Source organism: Sus scrofa, chromosome 12, assembly GCF_000003025.6.
Source record: "Sus scrofa isolate TJ Tabasco breed Duroc chromosome 12, Sscrofa11.1, whole genome shotgun sequence".
NCBI classification, from domain to species: Eukaryota; Metazoa; Chordata; class Mammalia; order Artiodactyla; family Suidae; genus Sus; species Sus scrofa.
The window spans coordinates 21,525,976-21,553,971 of NC_010454.4; the positions used below are offsets into that span (position 1 = coordinate 21,525,976).

Sequence of the window (27,996 nt, forward strand, 5' to 3'; positions counted from 1 at the left end):
CCACACTTCTAAACAAGTCTCCTTGTTTCCCTCGCTTGTTCTCTTTTCCTCTTGTCTCCCTTCTGCCTCTCTTTCCTGTTTGGAGCTGTGACTGTAACACACTTGAAAAAGGGCGCTCCCTCTGCATCTGAACGGACTCTTCCCATTTCGCACACAGTGAGACGAGAAAAATCCAGAGGATTTTTGCCAGGTTCTGTTGCCAGGGCAGACAAGCAGAGCTGGTGACAAGCTTTAGCTGTAATTAGGAATTATTTTGCCTTTATGGCTGGCTGGTTCACCCCTGGGAGAGGCTTTTCCCTACTTTCTGGTTTGACAGCTCACACTCCTAAAAGAAGCAGGAGGTGATGGCGTCAGAGGACCTGAGTTAAAATCCTATCTCTAAAAAGTTCGTGATTGAGTTCACACAGACGTTTATGAAATGCCTATTTAAAAAAAAAAAAAAAAAGGCAGGCTTTGGTGTTTGAAAGATGGAAGACATCATCCCTGCTTTGAAGAAGCCTGCAGCCCCGCAGGAGTGTAACAAACTCGGTATAATGTAGTCAGTGAAAGAAGGAGGGTGGACGAGGGTCCAGGCGGTGGCAGGACCCAGCTGGGAGATCCCAGGCTTCTCCTCCTTCTGGAGGACCCTGGGATCCAGAAAAGGCACTTTCCTCAAAGAAAGGGCACCCAGCTCCTGCAGGAAAATTCAGAAACCAGCTGTTGAAAGAGGTAACCCTGGAACTACGTCGTGAAGGGGGGTGGGGGCACAAGCGTGGCTTTCCAAGCAGCAGAAACAGCCCAGACCTAGACCCTAACACCTGCACGCCCCCCTCGTTCAGGTACATCGCACATGCACATCAGCTCTACATCATTCAACGCCATGAGCCCCTGATCCATAAAATGAGAATAGTCACTCTTGCCTAGCTACATCAGGAGTTCTCGTGCGGATTAAAGAAAGAACATCAAGGGACAATGGAACCTGGGAAGTCCCATTATCACCATTAGGCAAGTGTGGTGCCGGACTCCATCAAGATGCGACTCCATGATAACTGTGCCGTGTGGCAGCCCCGCCCTGGCTTTGCCTCTAATCCACCATCTGTCCTCTGCCATCCCCCTCCCCCCGGGGCCCCACAGGCCTCCACTGTCCTCATCTGTAAAATGGGTGACTTGGATCAAGGAAAACTTTAGTCCCTTCCCGAGGCTGCCATTTTATCCCTGAGTCCCCTTTAAATGGCGCTGACAGCAAGCTGCACGTGGCTCCCCCGCCCCCAGAGTATGTCTGTCTTCATTCCTAACCTTTACCTTGGCAGACCAAGCATTAGATTCATCGAGCCTGTTGGACAACCCCTGGCACATCTCCTGTTTTCCTCTGTTCCCTCTGCAGGTCACAGACAACACCAAACCCAGCCTCCCCGGGGCTCAGCCAGACAGGGGAGCCGGCCGCTGAACAAAAGCTGCCCGCCTCCCAGGGCCTAAGGGAGGTCCTGGGCACTCGCCGGGGTTGTTTGGTTTTGAGGTGTGCTGGGATGAAAGGCACCCTGGAAGTGGAAGGCTCGGTCATTCATTCATTAATTATAATTGTGGGTTTGTTCTTCAGGATGATTCCTTTGAAATTACTTTCCCTCCAACAGTGACGGGCGACAGAGGCATCAGATATTCAGAACAGGCTCCATTTCCTGAGCACGAGCATTTTTTATTCTAGGACCTGAGGCTCTGTTCTGATCTGGCTTTTCCCTTGTCCCCACCCCCTCCTTGCTTTAGAGCTAGAGTTTGTTTATGGGAGGGGGGGAGTCTTGTGTGTTTAATTGTTTACTTTGGGGGGGTCTTGTGTGTTTAATGTCTACTTTTTAAAAGGAAATCTCTGCTACACTAAAGCAAAGATTTGGGGACTTTAATTACACCCTTTCCGGAGAAATGCACAGTGGAAAAATCCCACGGAGAGATTAGAAAGACACCTGAGACTAATACCCACCTAAGGTCTCGGGCCACACCTCCAGGTTACAACTGGAAGGGAGACACACACTGGGGTACCGATGCCACTCTAAACAACAACAGCGTGTGCGAAGGCCCAGGGGCGCTGAGGGATTGACCAAGAGGAAACACGTGTTGCACAATGATAGGATCTTGTTGGTACAGTTGTCAGAGAAGGGAACTCCCACAGCAAAGGGCATAAAACCATCCAGGGCAGTCCGGGGCGGCTCAGTTTTGCGGTGTCAGGGAGCGGACCAGAGCCCAGCCCTGCCCCGGACACAGATGGGACCATGAGCTCCGGTTACAGCTTCAGCCAGACCCTCTCAGGCTCCCTCCACGGAGCCGCAGGCGGCTGGGGCTGGCCAGGGAGCTTCCCCCGGGCCCCCAGTGTGCACGGGGGCGCAGGGGGTGTCCGCATCTCCCTTTCCTTCTCCTCGCCACGGAGCTGCCCACCCCCAGGCGGGTCTTGGGGGTCTGGAAGGGGCAGCTCTCTCCTAGGCGGAAATGGGAAGGAGACCATGCGGAACCTCAACGACCGCCTGGCCTCCTACCTGGACAAGGTGCGCGCCCTGGAGGAGGCCAACGTGAAACTGGAAAGTTGCATCCTGAAGTGGCATGAGCAGAGAGATTCGGGCAGCAAGCAAGATTACTCCCAGTATGAGGAAAGCATCAGCCGCCTACAGGAGCAGGTAAGATTCTGGGTGACCTGGAACTCGAGGCTGGGGGCGGGGGCTGCATTTCCAGAGGACCCTTGGGAGGAGAAATCCACAGATTTCTCTCAGTAGAAAAGACAGCTTCCAAGAAAGGGGGCTAAGGAGCTTCAAGTATTCACGAACAAAGGTATTCAAGGATAATTTCTTAGCATACCTTAAATTTGGACTTGGGGGGCTCTTGCCACGACTCAGCAGAAAAGAATCTGACTAGCATCCATGAGGACACAGGTTTGATCCCTGGCCCCACTCAGCGGGTGAAGGATCTGGCATTGCCGTTAGCTGTGGTGTCCGTCGAAGACATGGCTCAGTTCCTGCATTGCTGTGTCTGTGGTGTAGGCCAGCGGCTACAGCTCTGATTCATCCCCTAGCCTGGGAACCTCCATATGCTGCGGGTGTGGCCCTAAAAGACCAAAAGAAAAAAAATATTTGATTTGGGAAAGTCTGGTTTGGATATTTCATCATCTATACCTAAGTTATATAGAAAAGTCTTAAAAAATGGAAGGTGACCAGCGATTATCCAAAATCACTTACGATCCAGCGACAGCAACAGTCACGAGCAGTGCTGGTGTTCATTCCTCACGCTCAATGCCCAGGGCACAGGAGAGCATTGACTTTCTCATGCCATCACTTCTGCTTCACCTCAAGGTCCTGGTGACAGTGTGATTATCCATCAAAGAAAAGCTGTACTGTTTCAGAGAGCACACCTAAAAGCTGTCACGCCACCGGCAGATATATCACTGTGACATCCGTGGACCTTTCCTCTCGGGGATGGCCAGGAGTTCCGAACTGCAGCCGCCCGGGGTTCTGAAAATGGCAGGAGGACAAAATAAAATGAAATGAGCATGGTTTTTGGAAACTTAAGAGTTAGGATGGATTAGGAAGACTTCCTCAAAAAATACATTTTCAACCAAATTTTTAAAGAGCTAATTTTATATATTCTGGGACGTCACAGAACACTGGCTAGAAGTAGAAGGAATCCAGTCATTTCCCTAGTTCTACTTTATTATTATTTATTTTTTTCATTTTTTGCATATTTTAGGGCCACACCCACCGCATATGGAGGTTCCCAGGCTAGGGGTGGAATCAGAGCTGTAGCCACTGGCATACACCACAGCCACAGCAATGTGGGATCCGAGCCTCGTCTGCAACCTACACCACAGCTCACAGCAACACTGGATCCTTAACCCACTGGGTGAGGCCAGGGATGGAACCCCAGTCCTCCTGGATACTAGTCGGATTTGCTTCCGCTGCAACGCAACAGGAACTCCCCCTATTCTATTTTAAAGCTCCAGAGCTTCACTCTTCTGTAAAGTGGTCCCAGAAAACTCCCTTTAAGATCTAATTTAGCCTGTCTTAGAAAGGCCATCAGAGGCTTCCAATATTTGTACGGTATTCTTTCTCCACACTCAGTTGTCCCTGCTTGAATGTAGGAAGGACCAATCAAGATAATAGAAATCTGTCCTCATAATGAACCCTAATTATTGACTAATCAACCTAATAACTGACTGTGTAATTACCTTAACTATATAGTACACAGTTGTCTTTACCAAAAAAAACAAGGTGACTCAACAAACCTCACCATATTGTTTTTATTAATAAAGTTGCTTTGTTTTTAGAATGGAGAGAATAGATTTTTGCAAAGGAGCAGCTGAGACTGTAACTCCCTAAAGAAATATGAGGTTAGGAGTTCCCACTGTGGCTCAGAGGGTTAAGAACTTGACTAGAATCCATGAGGATGCAGGTTCGATCCCTGGCCTTGCTCTGTGGCATTGCATGCAACCTGTGGTGAAGGTCACAGATGTGGCTCAGATCTGGCTTTGCTGTGGCTGTGGTGAGGTCCAGCAGCTACAGCTCTGATTCCATCCTGAGAACTTCCATAGGCTGCAGGGGCGGCCCTAATGTACAATGTCCTTAAAGCGGGGGCGGGAGAGTGCTATATCTACTCTGAACACGTCACAAGTCATGAAGGGGCCAGGAAAGGGTCAACCCTGGGTATTGTGGGACCTCTCTGGCCCCTGCTTTCTCACCTACGAATGGGGCAGGCTGGATAGACAAACAACCTGACCTTCAAAGAATTGTTTTCTTCAAATACGGAGAAAAACAACCAAATAAGAAATCCAGAGATGAGTGGAATTCAAAGCTGAAGACGACTCCTATTTAGTGTCAGAACCGAGAATCTGGGGCCACCTGGAGAGTGGACCAGCCATCCTCTCCTTGTCATTGTCCCTACTCGCTTTTTCTCAATTCTGTCCCAAAGAATTTAGGCAACCGCTTGGTCTCAGTCTTCTCATCTGTAAACTGGGGGTAAAAACACCTGCTTCACAGAATGAGACGATGGGTATGAACTACGTGTTGTGGGATTAACAGTGCATATTATACAGAAATGTTATTCCTAAAGTCTCTAAGAAATTGAGCTCAAAAATTAATCCATTCCGGAGTTCCCATTGTGGCGCAGTGGTTAATAAATCCGACCAGGAACCATGAGGTTGCGGGTTCGATCCCTGGCCTTGCTCAGCGGGTTAAGGATCCGGTGTTGCTGTGAGCTGTGGTGTAGGTCGCAGACGTGGCTGGGATCCTGCGTTGCTGTGGCTGTGGTGTAGGCCAGTAGCCTGGGAACCTCCATATGCCACGGGAGCGGCCCTAGAAAAGGCAAAAAGACCAAAAAAAAAAAAAATTAATCCATTCCTTTTGAAACACAGGGTTGGACATAATCATGCAAATATTAAGATATTAGAATGGCTCTCGGTAGTGCTTAATGGGGCTTGTTGGTTTAGGGTCCAAAATTCTTTTTTCCTCTCCCTGGCAGGAGATTACACACCCTGGAGCAATGATGCTACACTAATACGCCAACTAGATTCTTTTAAAAGAATGAACTCAGGGCCTTGGGGAGAATCCAGGTGATTAATTTCAACACCCCATGCAAAAACTATGCCTCATATATTATTTCTCAATCCACCCTTATTCATTCATTACCTTGAAGGAAGTCTCAGAAATAGTGGTGGTATCATAATATTGTATCAGGTAACCCAAAGAGTGGGAAATAGTTTCAGTTTTTAAAGGAGCCCAGTATCGGAGTTCCCGTCGTGATGCAGCAGAAATGCATCCAACTAGGAACAACAAGGTTGGAGGTTCAATCCCTGGCCTCGCTCAACAGGTTAAGGATCCGGCATTGCTGCTAGCTGCGGCATAGTTTGTAGATGCAGCTCGGATCTGGCAAGGCAGTGGCTGTGGCATATGCTGGCAGCTGCAGCTCTGATTGGACCCCTAGCCCAGGAACTTCCACATGCCACAGGTGCAGTAAAGAAAGAAAGAAAGGAAGAGAGAGGGAGGCAGAGAAAGGAAGGGAGGGAGGGAGAGGGGAGGAAGAGAGAGAAAGAAGCATATTATACAGAAAGTATTCATTGGTCCCCTGTTAGTGGAAAACAATGGTGTTCCTACCACATGTGGGATTTTTAATTTTCTGACTCCACAGAGGGTACAGGGCACAGTCTCTCTGAATGTCAAGCAAAACCCCAAAGCACAATGGAGGCTACCTGCAGGGGTCTCCAAGCCACTGTGGAAGGAGCTACTTTTCATTTCTCAGGAGCTTAAACCCTGCAAAAGCTAAAGAGCCCAGAGGAAAAAGCATTGAGAAGAAATCTCTGGAGTTCCCTAGTGGCACAGCGGGTCAAGGATCTAGCATTGTCACTGCAGTGGCTTGGGTCACTGCTGTGGCTTGAGTTCGAACCCTGGCCTGGGAACTTCCACATGCGGAAGGTGCAGCAAAAAACAAACAAACAAATCCCTAAGCAGCACTGCAGAGGGAAGACAAGGAAATATCTACAGAATCCTTTTACAGAGCAAAGGCGGTCATCTTTGCACCATTTGGAATCTGCCAAGGGAAGTAGGAAGGTGGGCGGCGGCCAGCCTGGCTCTCTCCCACCACAAAGAGCCAGAGTTGGAGGATGCAGCTCAACGTGTAAAGCCTGGGATTTACCCAGTGCAACACCAGCTCTCAGTACCAAAGTGTAAAGCCTGGGATTTACCCAGTGCAGACACCAGCTCTCAGTACCAAAGTGTAAAGCCTGGGATTTACCCAGTGCAGACACCAGCTCTCAGTACCAAAATGTAAAGCCTGGGAATTACCCAGTGCAACACCAGCTCTCAGTACCAAAGTGCCAGCTTTTACTGAAGTAGAGCTGACGTACCAGATAGTGATCAGTTCTGCTGTCCAGCAAAGCGATTCCGTTATACACATACACACATCCATCGTTTTTCTGATTCTTTCCCCAAAGCGCTAGATTTTTTAAAAAAGAAAATGAAACACTTTACTTTGGGCTGAACTAATTTAGGTTCGACTAATTTTTTCAGAGTGTCTACGGTGTGCCCAGAAATGATAAGAATTTTTCCATTCTTTTATTTTACCTCTTCTAATTCTCCTAACTCTTGGGCGATGCAGCTGTTGTTATGATTGGCATTTTTTTGGATGAAGAAACTGAGGGTCACTGAGCTCACAGAGTGGGCGGATGTTGGAGCAGGACCCCAGATCTTGCTCTAGGAGTTCCAGACCCAGTGTCCTGACCACCTCTGAATCCTGCTATTGTGTATTCATAACAGCAAATTCCAAGTGATCAGTGGGGCTTTGTACAGGACCAGATTTTTAAAAGGTGCCTTTGTATTGAGGTATAAATTTCTCCCAAGAAAATGCTTTCTAAATAAAGGAATCATCTGTATAAACACAAGGGGTACATCACAGGATTCTCTGGCTCCAGCTTAGTTACAGAAGTTTGGAGAAAGAACCTTTAAGATCACTGGTTTCTAGCACAAACTCCCTATTTAACCAGTGGTGGTGGAGTTCCCATTGTGGCTCAGTGAGTTAAGAACCTGACATAGTGTCCAAGAGGATGCAGATTTGATCCCTGGCCTCAATCAGTGGGTTAAGGATCTGGGGTTGCCACAAGCTGTGGTATAGGTTTCAGATGCAGCTCGGATCCAGCGTTGGTCTTGCTGTGGCTGTGGCACAGGCCAGTAGCTGGGGCTCAGATTTGACCACTAGTCCAGGAACTTCCATATGTCGCAGGTGCAGCCATAAAAAGAAAAAAGGAAAAAGAGAAAAAAGGAAAAGAAATTGAAGTCCAAGGAGTGGACAGACCAACCCAAGTTTACAGTGACACTCAGTAACAGGAAGTAACATGAAAATTTACTGGTTCTTGGTTCAGCACAGTACTTGGTGCAAAAGTAGTATGATACTTTTGACATTGAGATATCTTCCACCCAGTTTTCCCCAAGACAGTACAAACAGCACATGTGCATTTCACATGCTGTTTCTCTATGTGTAGTTCTCTGATTACAACCATCGAGAAGTATTTACGAATCATGTATTTATATACAGGATTTCTCAGGCAGACATTTCCAACAGTGATTTTATTAAAAATAGGGAGTTCCCATTGTGGCTCAGCAGGTTAAGAAGCCAACTAGTATCCATGAGGATGTGGGTTCCATCCCTGGCCTCTCAGTGGATTAAGGATCCGGCGTTGCCGTAAGTTGCAGAGTTGGTTGCAGACACAACTTGGATCTGGCAGTGCTGTGACTGTGACGTAGGCTGGCAGCTGCAGCTCCTATTCGACCCCTAGCCTGGGAACTTCCATATGCCATTGGTACAGCCCTAAAAATAAATAAAGTGTGTATATATATATATATATATAAAAACATCTAATGTTTAATGTATCAATGCCCACAGCAAGCATAAGTTCCCAGGCCAGAGATGGAACCTAAACCACAGCAGCCACCTGAGCTGCTGCAGTGACAATGCCGGGTCCTTAACCCACTGAGCCACCAGGGAACTCCTGAAAGTCTTTAACCGGAAGCTGCCAGATACAGTTAAAGTTTTAGCACATTTAAAGTTTATTAAGCTACTTCATTTGATGGTAAAGAATTATTTCAATTAATATTTAATACCTACAACTGGAGCATTCTCATCATGGGCTAAGTTACAAACACATACACTCATCTACAACTTACGTGTATGGCTATGATCTTTTGGGGCAAAAAATAATTATGGTATGTGATGACTTATGAAATGCATTTTAAGTTAGTTTAAATTTACTATAGGAGTTCCCGTCGTGGCGCAGTGGTTAACGAATCTGACTAGGAACCATGAGGTTGCGAGTTCGGTCCTGCCTTGCTCAGTGGTTAACGATCCGGCGTTGCCTGAGCTGTGGTGTAGGTTGCAGAACAGCTCGGATCCACGTTGCTGTGCTCTGGCGTAGCCGTGCTACAGCTCCGATTCAACCCTAGCTGGGAACCTCCATATGCCGCGGAAGTGGCCCAAAGAAATAGCAAAAAGACAAAAAAAAAAAATGTACTATAAAACATTTTATATTAGTTTGAAAAAATAAAATTGCTTTGACGAACTAACATCAGTGACACTTTGCTCTGTGACACTGATCAGAAACATGAATGCTATCACAAGGAAGAATTATGCTCACCTAAAATAATTATTGCACTTTAGGGGAGCCAAATTAATATTCACAATAGGAAGTCAGAACCTAAACCTATTTTAACATCTCCAGATGTGACTGTGCTTAAGCAAAACACTAAACCTTGCGCATCATACTAGAAAATTAAAAGGCATTTTCAACAATCTCTCTTCTTCCCCTTCTTTGGGCAGTTGCATCAATCCTAGTCTGTCAAGAGTCACTGTCAAAAGTGAAACTGAACAGACCATATCCTTATTATAAAATCATTCTGGGGCTTTGCTCAATAAATATTTACTGGAGTTCCCGTTGTGGCTCAGCGGTAATGACTCCAACCAGGATCCATGACAATGTGGGTTTGATCCCTGGCCTCACCCAGTGAGTTAAGGATCTGGCATTGCAGTGAGCTGTGGTATAGGTCAGAATTAGACTCGGATCCCACATTGCTGTGGCTGTGGTGTAGGCTCCTATTTGACTCCTCACCTGGGAATGTCCATATGCCATGGGTGTGTCCATAAAAAGCTAAAATACATACATACATACATACATACATATTGACTGATTGATTTGACTTCTCATTATTCCACTGCTAGAAAAAGAAGCCATCTAGGCTGGTAAGTCAGATTCCCAGGAATTGGGCAGAAATGCAGCTCTCCTGTGCGGGTGTGTAGACTGCACTGACTCTTGATGTGTGTCTTACAGATAGCAGATGGCAAGATGACCAATGCTCAGATCATTCTTCTCATTGACAACTCGAGGATGGCAGTGGATGACTTCAGCCTTAAGTAAATTCATTCTTCACAGAATTGGGGGGGGGGTGTGCTACTTTTGTTCTGTTTTATTTTAGAGGGGGTGTTCTCTGTTTTTGCTTTGTAGAAGACAAACTTATCTTACTGAAATATAATGAAAAGGCATAATAACAACAAACACCTGACCAGACCCTGGTTTAAAAAAAACAGACATAAAATACACTCTTCGGTATAAGGAAATTGAAATACGAACCAAAAATTAGATGATACTAAAGAGTTATTTTTAATTTTCTTAAGTGTGATAATGTTATTATGCTTATTTAGAAAATTGTCTTTTTCTTAAAAGATAAGATTCTGAGAAACAGAATCACAGACATAGAGAACAAACATGTGGTTGCCAAGGGGAAGGGGGAGAGATGGAGAGGGAGGTTGGGGTTGGCAGATGTAAACTACACTACATGGAGGAGGTAACCAACAAGACCCTACTGTGTGGCACAGAGAACTATATTCAATGTCCTATCATAAACCATAATGGAAAAAAATACATTAAAAAGAGCATGTGTGTATATATATATATATATATATATATATGGAACTGAAACACTTTGCTGTACAGCAGAAATTAACACAGCATTGTAAGTCAACAATACTTCAATTAAAAAACTAAAAACAGAGTGCCCTTTGTGGTGAAGCAGAAACAAATCTGACTAATATCCACGAGGATGTGGGTTTGATCCCTGGCCTCGATCAGTGGGTCAGGGATCTGGCATTGCCATGAGCTGTGGTGTAGGTCAAAGACAGGGCTCAGATCCTGTGTTGCTGTGGCTGTGGCGTAGGCCAGTGGGTGTAGCTCCAATTTGATCCCTAGCCTGGGAACCTCCATATGCCATGGGTGCGACCCTCAAAAGAAAAAAAAACCCAGGATTCCGTGGCCAGTGGTTAACGAATCGACTAGAACCATGAGTCTTCGGTCCTGCCTCATGGGAAGAACATGGTTGCGTGAGCTGTGGTAGGTTGCAGACGCGGCTCGGATCGCGTTGCTGTGCTCTGGTGTAGCGTGGTACAGCTCCGATTCAACCCTAGCCTGGAACTCCATATGCGCAGCGGCCAAAAATAGCAAACAACAACAGCAAAAAAAAAAAAAAAAAAAAAAAAAAAAAAAAAAAAAACCCAAAAAACTAAAAAAAGATATATTCTGAAGTATTGAAGTATTTAGGGGTGAAATGTCATGTCTACTATTTACTTTAAAATAGAAAATGGAATATAGGAGCTCCCACTGTGGTTCAGCAAGACAAATCCAACTAGTTACCACGAGGTTGCGGATTCGATCCCCGGCCTCAATCAGTGGGTTAAAAATCTGGCGTTGCTGTGAGCTGTGGTATAGGGTGGCAGCTGTAGCTCCGATTCAACCCCTAGGCTGGGAACCTGCATATGCCACGGGTGCAGCCTAAAAAGCCAAAGGAAAAGAAAAGAAAAGAAGAGAAGAGAAAAGAAAAGTAAAAAAAAGGAAAGAGAATATAGATGAAGCAAATATGGCAAATCTTAATGGTTGCTCTAAGTGATGGGCTTAGATGGGGCTGTTTATTATTTCATTCTCTCTAAATTATTTCATTTATTTAAAAAAAATAACATTGAGAACACTGAGTCACCATCACAGAAAAACCTGCATGGAACAGACATACAAAGGGTACGCAGCTTGTACTCAGTTCGCTCCTATTAAATGTAAATGGTAAGAGATTCAGCTCTAACAAAGGGGAATCCTTACAAGGCCATGGCCTTGCAATAGCCGGTGTGCTCTTCTCCTCCTTTTAACCACAGGTATGAAAATGAACACTCCTTAAAGAAAGACTTGGAAATTGAAGTTGAGGGCCTCCGAAAGAACTTGGATGATCTGACCATCATCACAACGGACCTGGAACAGGAGGTCGAGGGGATGAGGAAAGAGCTCATCCTCATGAAGAAGCACCATGAGCAGGTAGGATGCTGAGGAGCTCCTGTAACCAGCGTAGCTCTGAATCTGCACGTTCCGGGCGACCCACCATCTGAAAGCTAGTCCTATTGTCTTCAATGTAAATAATCATAAGGCACCACATATATATCTAATTTTTCCAAGTTCAGGGTTATCTACCTGGGTGTCAATTACAACAGCCAGAATACGATCACAATTAAAGACGACATCGGTCAACGATTTTATTAATATACAACATTTATCTAGACCTGTTTGTTCATATGATACCAGAAGAATAAATGTATGGGATCAAACCTCCTCCATTAACCCAATATGTGGCAAATTGGGGGACAAGAAAATAAAGAGAATTTGTTCCTGAGCCAGGTAAGCAAAACTCGTGGCAAAAACTAAGTCCTACACTTTGGAGTTTCTGTTGTGCCCCAGCAAGTGACGGACACAATTTGTCCCTGTGGAGATGCGGGTTCGATACTTGACCTTGCTAGTGGGTTAAGGATGCAGCGCTGCCATACGCTGCAAGGTAGGCCTCAGCTACAGCCCCAATTCGACCCCTGGCCCGGGAACTTCTATATGCTGCAGGTATGGGCATTAAAAAAAAATAAAAAATTAAGAGTCCTACACTTTAATAATAGAATAGAATCTAAAGGGATGGTCAATGATATCAAGTAGTTCTAGAAGACCTGAGAACTTAAAGGTACTGAATAAGAAACTGTCAAACTATAAGACAATTCCACATGGCCCATGGCATGTGAAAGTCCCCCGGCCAGGGACTGAACCCACACCACAGCGGTGACCCAAGCCACTGCAACCCACTGCACCACAAGAGGACTCCCTGCAAAATCAACTCTCATGACTTTGTTAAGAGTCTTCTCTCCAACTGAAATACTTCTTTTCTGTATCACTTATACAAAAGTATATATGTATATGTATATATATATATATATGTGTGTGTGTGTGTTTTATATATGTGTGTGTGTGTATATATATACATAAAAAATAAAACATGTTGTTAGTATTATTATTTTGAACAAACTGTTATCAGACTAAATTTTTTTTCTTTTTAGGGCCACACTCGTGGCATATGGAGGTTCCTAGGCTACAGGTCAAATCAGAGCTACAGTTGCTGACCTATGCCACAGTCACAACAATGCCAGATCCTCAACCCACTGAGTGCAGCCAGGGATCAAACCCACAACCTCATGCTTACATAGTCGGATTTGTTTCCCTGTACCACAACGGGAACTCTCCCAGTCAGACCCATTTAGAATAAGAAAAATAAAAGTTTTTATTTTACCTTTAAAAAAAAAAATTTGAGTCCTGGAGTTTCTATTGTGGCTCCAGTGGTTAATAAGTCCAACTAGTATCCATGAGGATACAGGTTCGATCCCTGGCCTCACTCAGTGGGTTAAGGATCTGGAGTTGCTGTGGCTGTGGTATAGGCCAGCAGCTACAGCTCCAATTTGAACCCTGGCCTGGGAACTTCCACATGCTGCGGGTATGGCCCTAAAAAGATAGAAAAAGAGAGAAAATTACGAGTCCTAATTTCCAGAAGCATTTAACTGACTTTTTTAAAGTTACCATCTATCTGAAGTCCCTGAGCCTCTGATGAAATGATAGAAAAACAATCCTCGTTTTAGGCAAACAAAATTGCTTATGAACATCAAAGAGCCCGAGCTTCTGCACAGCTGGTTAGACAATGATGGGTAAGGAAAACCTCTCCTGCGGTTTCTTAGTCTTCACCATCTCCCACGGGCGTCAGCCTGACAGAGTCATAATGCACGGACGAGATTGTGAAAGTCTCTACAGCTTTTGGCTTCGGGTTACTGCACTGCTTCCCCAAAGTGTGGGTCTAGACCCCCACAGGCTCAAGTGTTTCATTGTGTCATCCTTTCACCTGCAAACACTTGCTGAAGAGAACTTTACCTGTGAGAGAGGCACAATTCTTTGCAAAACGTTTTCGACCAGAGATTAAGTCAGTCATCAGAGAGGCCATCTGATTACCTGTCTGGGGCTATTCTTTACTTTATGAAAGCAGTAGAGAGAGAAAAAAAAAAAAGCGTATGTTTTGCCATCAACAAATATTAACTGAGAAACCAAACCAGCAAAAAAGTGGCAACCAGTTAAGGGGAATTTTTTTTTAATCTTTTTAAAAAATTAAAAAAAAATTTTTTTAAACTGCTGTCAGACACCAGGCTTCCAGCATTCTGATTGGCACAGCTGATTTGTTTTCTCTCTGTGTCATTAAACAGGCAATGGAGGAACATCACATGCCAAATGACTTCAAGGTCAACGTGAAGGTGGATGCAACCCCGGGAGAAGATCTGATTAAGGTCCTGGAGGATATGAGGCAGGAATACGAGCTTCTAATTAAGAAGAAGCATCAAGACTTCGACGTGTGGTATAAAGAGCAGGTAGAAGAAAGATGCCCAAGCTTCCCAAAGGGGCCATTTCTAAGTGGTCCCCAAACCGACATCCCTGCCCTTTGCTTGGTCTCACAGTCAGCAGCCATGGCCCAGGAGGCGGCCAGTCCAGCAACTGGGCAGAGTGGCCAAAGTGACATCCATGAGCTGAAGCGCACTTTCCAGGCCCTGGAGATTGACCTAGAGACACAGTACAACAAGGTAATTCTGAGCCAGGAAGCTCCTGGGCGGGTACCCCACCCCCGGCCCCTGACCTCTCTCTGGGGCCCATCTCCCAACTCTCTTGGGGCATCTCTCACGTCTCACTTTCCATCCAAACTGTCCATGATGAAGACAGTAGAGCTATCATTTACGGAGCGTGCTAGGGAGCTCATTATATTAAATGTCATCAATCCTCACATTACCCCTTCCAGGTAGGTCCTGGTGCCCTTATTTTAGAGATGAGGAAGCCAAAGCTCCAAACAGTTAATTGGCCAAGGTCACACAGCTAGTACCTGGCCAGTGCAGAAGCCACGTGGTGTTGTGTGGCGAAAGGGAGCAGCCCTAGGCCCCCATGATCTGTGTCAGTGCTCTCTGCACTTAGGACCAGGCTGCCCCCCAACTGCAATAAAGAGAAATTCTAGCGCCAACATGAATAGGTGGCAAATCCAGGCCCGGCTGACTCCCAAATACTGCCCTACTCATTACGTGTATGTCTTATTACCCACTAAACTGGAATTCTTTTTTTTTTTATTAAGGTATGGTTAATTTGTAATGTTACTCCAGTTTCTGCTATACAGCAAAGTGACCCCGTCATACATAAATATACATTCTTTTTCTCACATTATCTTCCATCATGTTCTAGCCCAAGAGACTATCCCTGTGCTATACAGTAGGATTTCATTGTTTATCCATTCTAAATGTAATAGTTTGCATCTACTAACCCCAAACTCCCAGTCCATCCCTCTCCCTGTCCCCCTCCCCCTTGGCAACCACAAGTCTGTTCTCTATGTCTGTGAGTCTGTTTCTGTTTTGTAAATGTGTGCCGTATTTTAGATTCCACATATTAATTCTCACTCCTGGGCATATATCTGGACAAAACTCTAATTCAAAAAGATACATGCACTCCTATGTCCACTGCAGTAAACTATAACTCTTGTGTCTAAGTCTTTTCTTTAATCATCATAGTTTTTGGTAAAAACACTTTTATGAGCATCATAAATTCATTAAGTAAAATCTACCATCGGATTCCCTTTCTAAGCCTATCTGATCTTCTAATCCTTCATCAATATTATTCCCAGGTGCCATGCTGCCCTCAGTCTTAAGCATAAATAATTAGTTCATTTTATTGCAGGTGCATGTGGTAAATTCCTCTTATGCTTTGGCAAACAATGATGGTGAACAGAACAGGAAGCATGACAGTGTTTTACAGCTTTCAAAACATTTTAATATTAGCTATCTCACAACAGTCCCGGGAGGTCAGCAAGATATTTTATTCTCTTGTCATGCATCCTACTATCTGACACTATTCTCAGTACTGAGGATGCAATGTCAGTGAAAATGCTAGACAACAAATGCACAAATCATTAAAATATATAATGTGTTAGATGAAGAAAAGTGCTACAAAAACTGAAGCATAAGGAAGAGGTTAAGCATGCCAGGTGAACAGCTGCCATTTTCAACAAGGTGATCGGGAGAGGTTTTACTCTTCAGGTGACAGTTGAGCAAAACCGTGAAAGTGATAAGGAGGTGTATTATGTGACCACGGGGAGGGGGTTCCAGCTGGAGGGGACAGCAAATGCAAAAGCTATGAGGCACAGGAGCATTGAGCCGATTGGAGGACAAACCAGGAAGCAGGAAGCAGCCAACGAGGTGGCCGCAGAGAATGAACAAAGGGAAGAAAAAAGGAGAGACATGGAGGGAAGGAAAAGGGGGGGGGCCCTAGGGTAACACCAGTCGAACTGTATAACCTTGACCCTTGGAGGGAGGTTTAGAGGAATTTGAAAGAGCAGGTATAGACCTCTCTTTGAGGAGCTTTGCTGGAAGTGAAGGAGGGCAGAGAAATTGGATGATCACTGAAGGCACATATGGACTCAAGAAAGAACACAAATGATTCTGTCTGAAAGCAGGTGGGAATAGGCTAGGCGAGGAAAACAACGTTACAGGAAGTCACCCAACATTAATGTCGCAAGAAGGTGCACAGTTGCTGGAGAAACCGTAATACAGACGGCTCATGCATCGTAACAGGAGGAGAATGAGTTCCCGCATGTGGGTGGAGGTGATGCCGGGAGCCTGTGGGAGTCTTCTCCAGAGGGCTTGCATCTCCTCAGCGAAGGAGGAAGCAGGGCCATGGCCTGAAGGGGCAGGGAGGAGGGAGGTTTGAGGACAGAGGAGAAGGAATGAAATAGCTCTTTGGGCAAACTGGAGAGTGACCAGACCAGGAACAAGTGGGTTAATGGACAGGCAGCATTTAGGGGCCCCTAGAAGTTAGCACCCTGATAAAGCAAGAGTGTCTGGCACAGTTATGAGTTTCTCTTTAAGATTAAAGTTATATGCTCCAGAAAAGCAGTGGTCAATCCAAACAGAACAGGGACTTGTATATATGTATGTCTGGGTCACTGTGCTATACAGCAGAAATTGACAGAACACTGTAAATCAACTATACTTTAATAAAAAAATTAAAAAAAAAAAAAAAAACAGAGATGGAGTTGCCGTCATGGCTCAGTAGCAACAAACCCGACTAGTATCCAGGAGGACATGGTTCAATCCCTGGCCTCACTCAATGGGTTAAGGATCCGGCGTTGCAGTGAGCTCTGGGTAGGTCAAAGACGCAGCTCAGGTCTGGTGTTGCTGTGGCTGTGACATAGGCCAGCAGCTGCAGCTCTGATTTGACCCCTAGCCTGGGAACTTCCATATGTCAAGGGTGGGGCTCTCAAAAGCAAAAACAAAACAAAAACCAAAAAATGGAAAAAAAAAAAAGAGAGAGAGAGACTTGAAGTCAGTTCTCTGTACACTTCATTTTGCAGCTTTCAGAATTTCCTCAAAAATGACAACATGCTACCATTGTCCTAAAGCAAAAACCATTGCTTGGGACTAGGGTTGCCAGATTAGCCCAATGTAGGGCACCCAGTGGAATCTGAATTTCAGAGAAACAATAAAGTCGTTGTTGTTTTAGGATAAGTAAGTCCCATGCAATAGTAGGGCAATATCTGGGACATACTTATACTAAACAATTGCTCGTGGCTCATCTGAAATGCACATGTCACCCGATGCCCTCTGTTGGCTCTGGCGTCCATACCTGAGACCCTTCCCTGAAGATACAAAGAGACACCAGACCCAGATGCTGTTTCCCTCTAGGAGTCTTCAGCCTGGCCAGAGACAAATGTAAGCATAAGGAGGTAAGGAACAGATCGGGGCTAGGTGGCACATGCCCAATCCCAAATGAGCAACAATAAACACCACAAGAGTGCGGCAGTGTTGCCAAGCGCTCCCTGACATCCAGGCTTCCTGCCCAGAAAACAGGATTCAGATGTCCTGACACTGTTCGGTGCTTTGCCGCCTGGCTCCAAGCCTTTACATCAGCCTGCTCTTCATCCTGCATCTCTGGCATCACCAAGACACCTAGCAGAGTAGCCGGCGTGGTCTAACTACTCAGCAGGCACAGGTTATTGAATCACGCCATTCATCAACGAACGCAAGAAATATCCTTCCTCTTTCAGAAGTCCGCCTTAGAGAATATGCTATCGGAGACCCAGTCCCGGTACTCCTGCCAGCTTCAGGACATGCAAGAGATCATATCCCACCACGAGGAAGAATTGGGGCGGCTACGTCACGATCTGGAACGTCAGAACAATGAATACAAGGTCCTCCTAGGTATCAAAAGCCACCTAGAGAAGGAAATCGCCACCTACCGCCAGCTCCTGGAGGGAGAGAGTAGAGGGTAAGGCAAAGGCTGGTGGGGGAGGAGGGCGGAAGTGGATCTGACCCTTATGTGCATTCGTGGGCGTAGACCTTATGGGCCCCTCTGGAGAAAGAAAGGTTTACGCTGAATCTGAATTTCCTTTCACGATATTTAGATCAGGTTGTAATCTATGAAGTAGCAAATGCGAATCCATCAGGGATTATTCCCAGGATGCTAAGATTTGAGGTCAACTGTTTCAGTTCATGTATTAAAATCTCTAGAAAGAATGAACTAAGAAGGTTTGGCTATGGTGTTTCCCGGAGAGGCGGGGCATGTTTTACTTTAACAGCAAGAAATGATTCCTAAGAGACTAAGATGACGAGATTTGCAATCCTGTATCTCTGTTTTTGGTACAGCTGTCCACAAAAAGCTCACATATGTTCTATGACCCAAGAGAAAGGATGAGAAGGGTTTATTTGTAATACATAAATAAAACGGTATTGGGCCAAACTTTGAACAGTCTGAAAAGCCCGGAGGTGCGGGGAGTTCCAGTTGCGGGGCAACAGAAACGAATCCGACTAGTATCCATGAGGATTCAGGTTCGATCCCTGGCCTCTCTCGGTGGCTCGGGATCTGGCATTGCCATGAGCTGTGGTATAGGTCACAGACACAGCTCAGATCTGGTTGCTGTGGCTCTGGCATAGGTTGGCAGCTGTGGCTCCAATTTGACGCTTAGCCTGGGAACTGCCCTATGCCACAGGTGTGACCCTAAAAAGACAAAAACAAACAAACAAACAAACATCAAATAGTTCATCCTTAAGGACTATTGGCTAAGAGGGTTTTCACACAAAAAGAAGGAAAAAAAAAAAGCTGAGGGGTTCCAAACATCAGACCCAGATCCCAGAAAGGATCCCAGTGGGGGCAAAACCTTGCAGCCAGCTCAAATGATGGAGCTGGTTCAGCAGACGTCTCTGGACCCCAGGGTCAACGGGAGGTGGTACTCGCTACTGCCCTCCAGGTCCAGGAGGGTTCTCCCATGAACCCATGACCTTGAGACCACAGAACTCAGACAATTATCCTCATTAAAGGGCTACGCATTTACAAGCAGGCAAAGGCAGTTGGTTCATCTTGAGGAGTTTTTATGATTGTTGCTAATACTAAAATGAGCTTTAACCTTTATCATTTTCACAGGTCAATGGAAGAATCTAAGTCGAGTGTGAAAGGTAAAAAGAAAAATCTTTCCTTGTTTGAATCGACTTTTTTTAATGAATAAGCATATTTATCCATTCTGTCATATTCATAATCCCTAGTCTACTTCTGGCAGTTCTGTGTTCAATTTCTACTTTAATATTGAATTAACAAATTAGATAATACAGAACAATTGTCCTAAATGATATATAGGAAAGCTTTTTGCAAGCAGTAAAGTAGATAAATGATTATTACTATTATTAGATTTCTATTGTTAGGGAGTCTGTTGACCACACTCCTTGGAAAGTAAAAGGAAATGATTTCACCTAAGTTTCCAGACTATATTCTGTTGAACACTAGTGTTCATGAGATTTTAACTACATATGATAAAGATATGTTCTACGGCCCAAGGTGGCTGGGAATACTGTTACCATTATCCTCTTTGTGAAGACTCGGGCTGCGGATGGAACACATACTGCTGCAGGGGAAGAAAAGGGACAAGAAAGAGAAAGAAACCCCAACAACAACTGTGCTCTGTTTAACCCAGTGTTCCCAATACCTTTGTCCTGGGAACTTCATTTTCCTAGATGACCTTTGACATCTCACAGGAAAGTTCCAAGAAACCACCAGTCTGGGACAGGGGGCACTTTCTAATTAGTTGGGGGTAAAAATGGTCCAAGACATTCGAGGGTCAGGGACTCAGAGTCCAAGTAACCAGCACGGAACAGTTGGTCCCACTGCCATTCCCTCTGCGAGATCCCAACAGGTGGTCCTCCAGGCTCTCTCTTCAGCCACGTCCAGAGGCAGGGAACCCATTACTGGAGGGTTGGTCGAGTCTACTATTGGAGAGGTTTGACGCTAACCAAGTTCTCCCTAGATCTCTAGTAATGGTTTCACTTCTTCCCTCCGGTCTAGCTAAAGTTTGTTGATGTATTAACAAAGCACTTATGCAAATAAGTCATATCTTTGAAAATGGTGCCCATTCTTCATGTGCCATGCTTTTCTAGATCTTAAAGTGAGGTCCCAGGATGGCATTTAGGGCTCAGTAAGCTCACAGCATCTGTGGTGCAAGTACTACAAAGCCCATATAAGCACTTGTGGTCAGAGACCAGATTCTGTATTGGCCACAGTTATGATGAGACAGTCTTGACCTCTAGAAGGCGACACTGTTCAGACACTCTCATTTCCTGGAGGGTGGATGGGAAGTCTTCTCTGGAAGATCCCTTTTCACTCCAGCAGAGCCCACCATGTTGCTTAGTGAACATTCTGGAAGGCACAGAGAGCCTTCAGGTGCTGAGAACAGGGAAATGAACAGGAGTACAGTTCAGATGGTGGCGAGAGCGTGGCAATGACCTCTGTCTTGCTTTTTTTTTTTTTTTTTTTTGTCTGCAGCTCCAAAGATCAAGGCCATCACACGAGAGAGCGTCAATGGAAGAATAATTCTTTCTCAAGTGAATGAGCTCTAAAAGTACACATGAGACCAATAAAAGTTTCTGCCTGTGGTGAAAACTAACTTCCCCCAAAGGAAAGTCCTTGCTCAGACACAAATGGGTGAATTCTAAGAGGAATCTTTGGAGTTACCAGGCTCAGAAACTTTTTTTTTCTCTATATCACTCTCACCAGACATTCCATCATGATATTCATAGACCGCTGCACTTTTTCAAAGTATGAGTGCATGAGCTTAAAGCACTGCTTTCCTACTGCAATGATCCAAGTCCCATCATTACAGCTCTATTTTGTAGCCAATAAAATGCCACACCAGTTGCATCATGTCTTTTTTTTTTTGGTATCTTAAGGCAAAACAAGACCTCAAGTTCTCATCTTAACAATGAATTCTCAGAGCATTTTCCATGAAAATATGCTTTGAATAGGTTTGAAGGAATCAAACACTGTGCAGAATTGTTACCTGCAGCCATGCAATCTAGAGACAAGATGTGGTTCATAAGTTTTTCCAATTTCCAGACCCCTGCCCGCGGGAAAGGGAGGGAAGGCAAGGAGAGAGAAAAGGATGCCCAGAAAGCCCTCACTGAGAATGTAAGATAACCAAAACTATTCTATCTCACAGATAAATTAATCAATCAGTCAATCAATAACCTTCAAGGCCTAAAAGAGAATTAAAACTAGAAAAGGAAAGTCAGAAAACAATCCTCATTACAGGTAGATACTAAGACCCCAAAAGTGAAAGCTACTCATCTAAGATCCAAACTGCAAACATTAGGATCCAAAGTATTATGTTGAGGTAGCATAAGGGCTAAAGCAGAGAGACTGTGCTCTGAAGAAGATGCTTCTTCTGCCCTCTGAAGAAGATGCCTTTTTCTCAAATTGTAGCCCTGTGATAATCATATCATTGCAAGAATGTATGATTGGTTGAAGTAAAAGACATGAATTTCTGGGATAAAATTATAAATTTATCTTTACAGTGTGATTAATTCCAAAATTTCAAAAATAACCAAGTAATAACTTCTTCAATGAGTTTTCTTTGTTTGCACTTGTCTGTGCAAATATTTGCTATTTTGGAGGGCAAAGAACAGATGCATATTAGACGTTATTAATTCTCTTTTTCTATTTCATTCTACCAGAACTTCTTTATATTAACAGGGTCCTATAGTCTCAAAGTTGGTCTAAAAAATGAATTTTTGGAGTTCCTGATGTGGCACCAGCATTGTCTCTGCAGCAGCTCAGGTCGTTGCTGAGGCACAAGTTCAATCCCTGGCCCAGGAATTCCACATGTCACGGGTGCAGCCAAAAATATTTTTTAATTAAAAAATAAAATGAATGTTTTTCTCTAGCAGCAATTCACTCGATTTTAGACATTATCTCTTTCCTGAAATCTAGAAATTAGGCATAAAATTTTTTTTCCCTCTGGGTGAAGTTTGAGCATTGCTAGCAAAATTTTTTGAAGAGTATTCAAAAAAAGAAGATGACACACTAAAGGGAAACTTGTAACACTAGACGCAGAAAATAAGCACCAACCTTCTACTTACCATCATAATTTATATAGGATTTGGTAATAGCAAGTCAAAACATAAGAATAATTTTTCATTCAAGGAGCAAAAATATTCTTAAAATCTTATTTCCACTCTCTCAGTTAAAGTGACCCACTCATCCAAGTTTTCCCAGGAGACTCCTCAATCTCAGGCAAACTGGAGTGGTGGGTCATTGTCTGAGTCCACTGGGGTTGCTATTACAGAACACCACAGACTGGGTGGTTACCAAAGCCACAGAAATTTATTCCTCACAGTTCTGGAGACTGGGAAGTCCAAGACCAAGGCACCAATATGGCTGCATTATGACAAAGGCCTGTATGCATGATGGAAGGGACCAGGGAGCTCTGTGGGGTCTCTTTCATAAGAGCATCAATCCCATTCACAAAAGCTCCACCCTCATGAACTAAGCACCCCCCAAAGGCCTCCCCTCCTAAAGCCGTCATTTTTGGAAGTTAAGATTTCGACATATAATTTTTTTTTTTTTTTTTTTTTGCTATTTCTTGGGCCACTCCCGCGGCATATGGAGGTTCCCAGGCTAGGGGTCCAATCAAAGCTGTAGCCACCGGCCTACACCAGAGCCACAGCAATGCGAGATCCAAGCCATGTCTGCAACCTATACCACAGCTCACGGCAACGCGGGATCCTTAACCCACTGAGCAAGGCCAGGGATCGAACCCACAACCTCATGGTTCCTAGTCGGATTCATTAACCACTGCGCCACGACGGGAACTCCTCGACATATAAATTTTTCAGACAGAGAGAAATTAAACTATTTTCCCAAATAAAGAGACAATAGCCAAGACATGGAAACAACCTAAAGGTCCATTGACAGATGAATGGTTTAAGAAGATGTGGTACATATACACAGTGGAATACTACTCAGCCATAAAAAGGACAAAAGAATGCCATTTGCAGCAACATGGATGCAACTATACTAAGTGAAGTCAAGAGAAAGACAAATACCATGTGATATCACTTATATGTAGGATCTAAAATACGGCACAAATAGTCCTATCTACAAAACAGAAACAAATCACGGACATGGAGAGCAGACTTTTGGTTGCCGGGCGGAGGGGGAGGAAGATGGGATGGACGGTGAGTTTGGGGTTGGTAGATGCAAACAATTACACTTAGAATGGAAAAGCAGTAGGATCCTACCAGACATCACAGGGAATTATGTCCAATCTCTTGGGTTAGAACATGATGGAAGATCGTATTAAAAAAAAAAAAGAATGTGTGTGTGTGAGAGAGAGAGAGAGAGACTGGGTCACTTTGCTGTACAGCAGAAATTGAAGGAACATTGTAAATCAACTATAATTTTAAAAAAGTTTTTTAAAGAGGCAAGTACATGAGTTTAGACTCGAGGCAACATAGAATAACCTCTCTCCCACATCTAAGTCCAAAAGTATTTCAAAATACCCATTACAAATTGCAAACTATTGCTCTCGGAATGGATTTACAATGAGATCCTGCTGTGTAGCCTTGAGAACTACGTCTAGATACGTACATCGCAACACAACAATGGGAGATAAAAGCATGTATACATGTATGTGTACCTTGGTCCCCATGCTGTACAGTGGAAAAAAATAAATTATAAACAAACAAACAAACAAAAAACAAATTGATTCGTGCCTGCAGGTTCAGGCAAGTTGCCAACTAAGGAAGTTTTCATTTGTATTTGGTTTTGACCAGCACACACCCAATCCACATAAAGGAGCTGGTAACAAAGTCTATTGTTTCCATTACAGAAACGCTTTGAGTAAACAGCAGCTATTCCATTACCCAAAACCCAATTAAAGAATACTTGGCTAATCCAGAGCAGTATCAAGTATTATTTTGGAATATTTACATCAGCATATTTTCCAGCGGTACCACAACACCATGGTTGAGTGGACAGTTCCACTTAATATTTTTCGATCTAGTCAAACGCATGCCTTTACTAAATGTTCATTTTTCCATTAATGTTTTTAGACACCTACCCTGTCAATGATGCGTGAAATTGGAAATTAAACTTCATAAAAATTCATTATTGCAGAATGTAAGCAACTGCATGTTGGTGGGGAGGTCATTGATCTGAGAGGGCTGGAATTAAGTGGAGAAAGGCAGGAAAAGGACCTGAGAAAGTTACTCGAGCACTCAAATTTGGCTGCACCTCAGGATCATCTGGGGAGATTAAAAGATTTTATATGATATCACTTATATGTGGAATTTGGTAAAAGGATACAAATGAACTTTTTCGCAGAACTGACACAGACTCACAGACTTTGAAAACAAACATAGTTACCAAAGGGGATAGGGTGTGGGGGGAAGGATGGACTGGGGGTTTGGGATGGGCGGATGCACCCTGAGGCCTATGGAATGACCGACCAACCGGGACCTGCTGTAGAGCACAGAGAACTCTACCCAATATTCTGTGATCTGTGTGGGAAAAGCATCTGAACGAGACTGGATTGTGTACATGTGTAACTGAATCCCTTTGTTGCACAGCAGAAATTATCACAACCTCATACATCAACTATACTTCAATAAAACTTTTAAAAATGAAAAAAAAATGTTAATGCCCAGGCCACATTAGAGATAATTAAATCAAGGCTGTTAAAGGTTGGAACTCAGGCATCCGTATATTTTAAATCTTCCCAAGTAATTACTATGTACAACTAAGTTTGAGAACTTATGGCTTTAGTAGCTTCAGATGAGTGCTTTTTTATTTGTTTGTTTATTCCCCATATTACTAATTTTTTAACATTCTCAGCATTAATGATGGTTAACAGAAAAATACGAATATCTTTCATGTCACTCCCAAATGTTTGTGAACAGCATTTCACTTTACAGAATTGTAGAGAACTGTATCCAGGAAAGAGAGCGGAATAAAAACTTAAAAGTAAGACAAGTGCTAAAAAAGATTCACAAAATTTTGCAAACTTTCTTCCACCTAGGTTTAGCAAAATATCTTTCAGGTGCTCCATCAAATATTCTCCCAAAGCATTAGGCTCCTATAACGAGTTTCTATGATGAAAATTTGCCGTATTAACGTTAGCCTTTTCATTTCTTTTACTCCTTAGATTTTTTTTTCACAGTCAAGTAAAATATTAACATATGCAGATAAGAGGCACCTAAATCTCTAAGCCTAGTGATTAAAAGATTTCATCTCAGGAGCACCTAAATAAAATTGTCCTTAAAGAAATATCAGGTTGGTTTTGTATTTCTCAAATGCACATTTTACATTTTTCTAATAGCTAATTAGGCATCATGCATTAGTTCAAACCAAAAAAATAGTAGCATTATAAGAAAATATAGCAATCAGCTGATTGATTCCACTGGTTTAAAAGATGAGGCAGATAAAGTCTAGAAAGCTTAGCCATGCCCTCTAGAGACTCAGATCTCATCCCTACCTACCTCTGACACATGGAAACACCTGAACTAAAGTAAACATAGCTTTTAAAACCCATAGCAAATTAAAAATAACAATTCTAAATGCATGAACTATTGAAAAACCAAAATAATGAAGGTATGAGCCTCTTAAGCTGGAACCATCTTGTAAAAATGCCAATAACTGCAAGAAAAAGTAAGCCTAAAATAGATACTAGAGGTTGGATATTTTTGCTTTCTTTACAGACAGTCTTAAATAAATTATTTAAAACAGACTATACATAGCATGGAGATTTTTTTTTTCCTGGCTTCACCCACAGCATATGGAAATTCCCCAGCCAGGGAACAGCGACCAGAGGCACTGAAGAGACAATACCAGATCCTTAACCCACTGAGTGAGGCCAGGGATTGAACCTGCATCCTCATGGATGCTAGTCAGAATCATTTCCACTGAGCCATGACGGGAACTCCCTGAGGTTTTTTAAAGCTTATGTTATGTCAAATGATATACCACACGATTTCCCTGGGAAAAAAAATAACATAATCCCCAAATTACCTTTTATGGACATTGAGAAATATTGTACCACAGTTACATATACACCTATTTAGCTTTTCATGACAGGAAATGGACATTAAACAATGGTATTATTTTCTGAGTATGCAGTAGATATTGGTGGCCCCAATGAATCTATACCCCTCAGGACTCAGGCCTTTCTGTAGTTTCTCCCTCAATCACTTTGGCCTGGGCCACGTAACTTGATTTGGCCAATGGAACATCAGCAGACATGACAAAGCAAAGGTTTAATGCATGCTTATGCAACAGGGCTCACCCTCTTGGAATGCTCCCATGTAGGAAGTCCATTTACCCTGAGACTACCATGCTATGAAGAAGTATCAGCTAGCCTCATGGAGAGGCCACATGAAGGAAAACGGAAGAACACAGCCAACGGCCAAAACTGAAGCTCCAGACATATGACTCAGAGCAAGCCATTCCAGCCTGTCCCCAACCATTCAAGCTGACCCAGCTGAGGCCCCAGACATCATGGAGCAGAGATGAGCCATCCTGGTATTCTAAACCTGAAATTCTGATCCATAGAATTATGAACAGATAAGACGGCTGTTGTTTTAAACCAGTAAGAGTTGTGCTAGTATCTCGTGAACCAATGAGTAAGCAAACAGATCATTAAAAAGGGATGAGACTGGAGTTCCCATTGTGGCTCAGTGGGTTAAGGACTTGACATGGTCTCTGTGAGGATGCAGGTTCAATCCCTGGCCTAGCTCAGTGGGTTAAGGATCCAGCAAGCTACGGCATAGGTCAAAGATACGGCTCAGATCCAGTGTTACTGTGGCTGTGAGGCAGGCCTACAGCTACAGCTCAGATTCCACCCCTAGCTGGGGAATATCCACAGGCCATGGACGTGGCCCTAAAAAGAAGAAGAAGAAAAAAAAAAAAAAAAAAAGACTAGTTTCTCTCCTGCGACTCTCAAAGAAGCAGTGTGGGGACAGCATAAAAAGTCCTGTGAAATATTAACAATATTGAAAATAATTATTTTAATTTAAGAAAATAAAATAGAAGTGTCTATCATTTGCTCAGTGACAAAAAGCTGATTTAAAGCTAGTCCATTAGCCTTTCCACCAGGCTTTTGGTCATTTAACACTGCAACAGAGCTCCACAGAAGTCCTGGTCCAGTAACCATGGATGAAGGACCAAAGCTGCCAGGAGAAGAGCCAAGGTCTTCCCTCTTCGAAGACGGCAGAGAGTGACGCCACTGCTCATGCACGGTCACAGCTGTCCTCTAGGTCTCTTCACAAATGAGGACCAAGAAAAATAACTCCAACTCAGTGAGGAGGGCATTCTCTGCTCTTCCCTGAGAGCTTGTTAGGAAGCCCGGATAAATTCTTCTCCTTCTAGTCTTTGAGTTTGGATTTCTTTTGACTCTACATTTAAGTTCCGCATTCCAGGGACATTAGCAACTTCTCTGCAAATGCTTCTGCCGACAACGAGTACCACAGGCACCAGCGAGTACCACAGGCACCGCGCAGGCGCAGGCGCAGATCAAGTTTCACCGAAAGGGGATCTTTTTCAGTGTAGGTAAGCAATGCTCTTCTCCACCAAGAAACTAAAAGGTGAACCTACACAGGCCGGCAGCTACAGCTCCAATTTGACCCAGGGCCTGGGAACTTTCATATGCCATGGGTGTGGCCCTAAAAAAAAGGGGGGGAAAAAAATGAAACCACACAGATGAAGATGATCAAGATTACCAGGTAGCTATTTAGTTATAATGTTTAAATACTTAAGTCATTAAGACCCTTCGATAT

General features: G+C 43.9%; 1 protein-coding gene across 1 annotated transcript; it reads left to right on the top strand.

The window, feature by feature from the left end:
- Window positions 893-21,088, top strand: KRT23 (keratin 23). Its single transcript, XM_003131459.6, has 8 exons — window positions 893-2,639; window positions 9,821-9,903; window positions 11,686-11,842; window positions 14,083-14,244; window positions 14,332-14,454; window positions 17,952-18,172; window positions 19,325-19,356; window positions 20,714-21,088. Exons 1-8 carry the CDS (start codon window positions 2,241-2,243, stop codon window positions 20,785-20,787), a joined length of 1,251 nt encoding a protein of 416 aa, XP_003131507.2. The 5' UTR covers window positions 893-2,240; the 3' UTR covers window positions 20,788-21,088.